General features: G+C 42.2%; 1 protein-coding gene across 1 annotated transcript in view; it reads right to left on the reverse strand.

The window, feature by feature from the left end:
- Positions 1 to 823: 823 nt before the first annotated feature.
- The window catches only part of LOC109541826 (aryl hydrocarbon receptor nuclear translocator-like protein 1), a 27,793-nt gene continuing 23,478 nt past the window's right edge, over positions 824 to 5,138 (reverse strand). Inside the window, exons 6-10 of the mRNA XM_048669997.1 lie at positions 4,496 to 4,727; positions 4,182 to 4,432; positions 3,906 to 4,127; positions 2,388 to 2,576; positions 824 to 2,323 (exon numbers count right to left, since the gene is read on the reverse strand). Of these exons, the coding sequence (XP_048525954.1) occupies positions 2,273 to 2,323; positions 2,388 to 2,576; positions 3,906 to 4,127; positions 4,182 to 4,432; positions 4,496 to 4,727 (945 nt within the window). The 3' untranslated portion in view covers positions 824 to 2,272. The remainder of the gene's footprint in view (positions 2,324 to 2,387; positions 2,577 to 3,905; positions 4,128 to 4,181; positions 4,433 to 4,495; positions 4,728 to 5,138) is intronic.

Below are 5,138 nucleotides of genomic sequence, written 5' to 3' on the forward strand. Positions count from 1 at the left end.
AGCGTCATGTTCAAGTGGATTTTGCAACTCAAAAAAAAATCACGCAAATCTAAAACTTCTTGAATTCAAGCATTTTTTGAGAAAACTGCCAACATCTTCTCATCCATGGTTCACTTTCTAAAAAGGCCATTTATTTCTGTCTAGAATGATGTACAAATGAACGTTCTTGCTCATTTTGCCTCCGAGATATGAGCAAAAACGAAACGGAAAACATGGAATTTTGCAATAATCAATGTGGGAATTTGAGTTCGTAACATTTTTTCGAACATTTGCATCTCCCTAGATAGAAAAGGTCTAAAATCCTGCTGGTACAATGAAAGAAACTGCAATTTTCCATGGAGAACGCTTGATAATTTAGTTCCCTGAAGGTGCAAATTGCGTTTAAACCTCTGTTTCGATGGCTCTTCCAAAAGATGACCAGAAAGACCAAGATGACTAGAAACGTGTAGGAATATTAATGTTTGAAAAATATTCCATCTGCTGGCAACATCGATGTGAAAAGCGGCGACTTATCCGGGGCTTATCTGGTGTACATAAAATTATCACATTCGATTCTGATGCTGATGTATCGTCAATTAAAGTCGACAAATCAGTTCAACAGAGTGATGAAGCACTGATTGTCATTGACAATCACATGATTAAGTGCGTGCTATCTGGATTGGCGGAGGGTCGTGGTAGAGGACACGCGTGATTTCCGATCCAAAGTTTTCGAAAATTGTTACAAATAATCCAGAGCGTTTATCAAACCGAAAATGATTAAACACTGCTTAATTAAGACGGCTGGTCATTTTTCTACTGGTTTCAAAGGAATGAGACAAGCGCCTAATAAAAACGACTTATTTATTAAACAAATAATGTGATTCATACAATGTCGCTTAACCTACTAGAATCGACCCTTTTGCAAGACCCGTGTTGCCCATGAATCATCAGTAACCAAAGCAATTATCATCATCCCAGATCCCAGTTAGTGTGTCCACAGCGCGCAAACTGCTAAGACTGGAAGGGTCTGGCAAGAGCACACTGTGGGTGATTAGATGCCTCGATGCGGGGGAAAATGAGGGCAAAAGAACTTACTTATGTAACAGGTATCAACAAAACAGGAAAAAAACTGTGCCGATCGAATCGCGTTCACCCAACAACACTTCGCTCGTTCTAACACATTTAACAAAAATTCAGCGGCGCGTTCGGTGCTGTTGGGCCATGAATTTATTGTTGCCGAACAGCAATGAACACGCCGGCGAACGGCTCTTATGTCAACAATCACAGGTATTCCTAAGAATTATCTTACCGTACGTAACAAATATTTATGAGAATAATAGAAATCTGTACAGGTTTTCACAAAATCTATCTATAATATATTGTACAATGTTCCTTACGGTCTAGAAATTAACGATAACGCGTCGCTTGCTGGTAGATACTCGGCCTGGCTTCGAGAGAGTCTGCCAAATACGCGTTAAGTCGCTTTCGTTGCTTCTATAACGTCCTTTTAGAAAATCGATTAGTTGGTAGTTTTGTTAAATTTTAATCAGTACTTCAGTCTTATAATTTACTTTAAATTCTGGAACGTCGCAGCTCTCTCCCTCGTTAAATAATTGAGGTTTCTCCATTAAGACGATCAAAGATCGAACCGATACCAGATGGATTGTTGGCAAACTGCAGTTTCGTTGTTGCTCGGTGTAGGCACTGGGTTGAGCAAAGAACTGCACCAAACCGAAAGGAAATTGATGCAGTTTCACGTGCCTTTCGACTTATGTACCAGCAAGCAACCAAATATCCATTGCCCAAACAAGCTGCACTCTTTCAATTCATTTAACGTTCGTGGACGATTCGCACTGGTCAAGTCCACATACCCATCTGGTCATCGGAGTGAAACACAACAGCAAATTTGAGTTTGGAAGGGCTTTTTCAAGACCTGCTAACTATTAAGTACACCTTTCAGCTGGGAATAACCGAGTCTAAATCTCTAAAAGAGATGTTGGTGGTGAATTCTTTTGAAGTGTGTGTCTCACTCCCAGTTCACGCTTCCATAGTGTTCAGGGGGGATGAAAAAAAAACGCATTTCCCTCCTCTGTTAGGGTATCCGCCGACCAACTAAAGATTATTTAAAAATTTTCTAATGTAAATCAGTCTTCTGCAGGAGCGCCTCTCGCTCTCGCTCTCGATAAACGGATCCTCCTCCTCCGTCTCTTCAGTGCCGTTTCATCTGTTCCTCGTCCTCCTCGCTTAAGTATGGCCCATGTTCAGTCTCTATTGTACTCATTGCCGCGTCTCTCTACGATGGCCGATGCCTCAGCAGGTCTGACGGCGAATATTGCTCCTCCAACTGCAAAAGAAAAAAATTTCGTTAAAAATCGCGAAAAAACCTTTGAATGGGAGACTCGAACAACCTTTGGCATCTTCAGGCTTTCGGTGCCGCCAACGAGCGGCCCATTGCAGAACGGCATTTCGGAGGGCGACAATTGAGGAGGCTGCGAATCCACACTGGTGAGTCGCTGCCTCTTTACGTGATCGGGCGACTCATTCGAGCCCCTCTTGCCGTTGGACTTTGAAATGCGCAGATGTGGAGGCTTCGCTGCCTGCAAAGACAAGTGGGTTTTTCATTTTTGGTTCCTTGTTTACGGCCAACGCTGTCTTATGGCCGGTTTTTGAAACGACCTTTATAGTTCCAATAGCCTAAACGGCTCTATAAGTCGGAAAAATGGGTTTCTGAAACGTTCGATAAGAGCTGGCGGTTCGATATATTGAAGAACCGATAAAGGTGCGCTCTCGGACCTTGATCGGTTCTATACATAGAGTAAGTAAAATAATTTACTTTCTTTTCTTATTTTACTTTCTCTATGGTTCTATAAGTTGTAGGAGCGGCGCACGCAAGCGTATTCAGTCTGTATCTATCTTATCTTATCTCTTATCAGTCTTTATCTATGAGCGTATTTGCTATTAATGTCAAAAGTCATCGCAAATCAGCTGTGAGCAGAGAAAACGTTTTGGGAWAACAATAATAACATTTTTGGGAGCGAAAYTGGTGCGTGAAAGTGAAGAAAARTTTTGGAAAATTCCACTTCGGACTCATCTGACGAGGAAGTTTTTGATGTTCTCAGTAATKAAATAACTCGCCATTTTCGAGCACGGAATGATCATTTTGTGAAATTCAGCGAAGATGAATYCCGAGATCGTTYTCGTTTAACCAAAAACGTTGTTCACTACTTAGAAGGCTTAGAAGAGTTACTTAAGGATCAAATTGAGCCAGTGACACAGAGAAACCATAGTTTATCTGTTTTTATAATATATATATAAGGTTTTATGCATTTCATAACAATGCCAACTTTTGATCAAGAAATAAGGCAAGTAAAATCGGATTTTTATGCCATTAGAGGATTTGCAAATGTATTGGGCTACATTGATGGATTTCACGTTCCAATACAATCACCAGGAGGAAGCAATGCAGAACTATATAGAAATAGAAAGGGATATTTTTCTGTCAATGTACAGGTGATTTGTGATGCAAAATTATGTATACGAAACATTGTTGGAATGGAATAAAAGTTGGAAGCAGAAGAAAGAGTTTGATACTCGGCCATCCACGGTACAATATTTTAAATCCATCTATGTATTACATAATAAAAAATGTTTTGCATTTAAGCAAATGGACTGATAACACTAGGCAAAGCAAGTCACTCTAACCCGTCTCTTCTTCTTCGTTATATGGCTTTTCCCACAGATTATCAAGCTTTACCTACTTTATCGACTCGATAAGTTATAGAACCTACAACTTCAGCGGACCGATAGTTATCGAACCAATAAGGGCAATCGTCCAGAAACCGGGCATTAATAGGGTACATTCGATTAGGAACAATGCTTTGCCCATTTGAAGGAACGTTTGAGACTGGGAAAAGGATCTCACTTACTGGAAACTCGGGTGTTTTGTTTACAAATAAGGCCGGGACTTTGGCAATTGGACTGCATTGAGGATCGGATCCAGAGCATGGACTAGCGGAGTCATCCATTTCCGGAGAGGGAAGATTCTGCATCAGCTCATTGATGGCCAATTCCAGAGCTTGCGGGTCCTCCGTCCGATCCACCTTGGATGGCGAAATCGTGGGCAAAGCCGGCACATTCTGCTTCCAGGCCTACAATAAAGCCGGTTGAGGAAGAGCTTCGCCGCAAAACGGGCGTTCACTTACTGGACCCGCGTGTTCTGCTTGCGGCAAATTGGCCAACGAGCTGGTGAACAAAGCGCTGAAGCGTCGCTTCATTTCGTTGATCAGCTCCTTGCCCTCCTGCTCATCCACCAGGACGTTGACGCACAAGAACGACTCGACAATGCCGTTTTCGTCGATCTCCAGAAACCCGAACGTCTTCAGGTAGATGAAGTTGCCGTTGCGCGACTTGAGACGATAGCAGGAGTTGCCTTTGCTCTCGCCTTTGTCATACACTGAAACAGAAGAGCCGATTAGAGCGCGAGCTCGATGCGCACTCGCATGTGGGCAGCGGTTACTTTGTCTCAACGCGATCATCACGAAGCGCACTTCTTCCTTGTGCATGTACTGGAAGGCGCTGTGGCCTTGGATCTCGTCGATCATGTAGCCAGCGATCAGCGATATGCGCTGATCGCAACCGACTATCCGCCCATCGATCAAATGTCTAGTCCGGTACTCGTCTCTAGTGGCGATCACTAGCCGGTCCACCAGCGGCTGAGGACGGGTGATTTTCACCAGAAAAATCAAAACCTGCAAATTAAAATTGTTATATTTTAACAGGTAAAGAGTAGCTGAAGCGGCTGGCACGCGAAAGTAAATTGAAAAACTATGATAAGTTTGAATAATCGCGAATGTTCGGGATCCCTGCTGTATTCAATGCCACTTTGATATCTTTTTCCAAACGAGTTTAAGCGAACAGAGTCAAGAAGACGCTAATTTATACAACACATGCTTGCAGTTTGGTGGTGGTTTATTAAGCTTGTAATCGACAGGCTCTAAAATTAAGCTCCAAAGTGTGTACTGAGTGTTTTATATCTGTGTTTTTAAACTAAATATTGTAAAAATACCCTATAAGTGCTGTGTACCCAAGTGCAAAGGAAATTATAGTGGCGAATCAACAGTGAGTGTGTTCAGTTTCCCAAAAGACGATGGGTTGTTAAA

The sequence above is a fragment of the Dendroctonus ponderosae genome, unplaced genomic scaffold (assembly GCF_020466585.1).
Source record: "Dendroctonus ponderosae isolate FM_Combo_2020 unplaced genomic scaffold, Dpon_F_20191213v2 Dpon_F_20191213_9, whole genome shotgun sequence".
Taxonomy (NCBI): domain Eukaryota; kingdom Metazoa; phylum Arthropoda; class Insecta; order Coleoptera; family Curculionidae; genus Dendroctonus; species Dendroctonus ponderosae.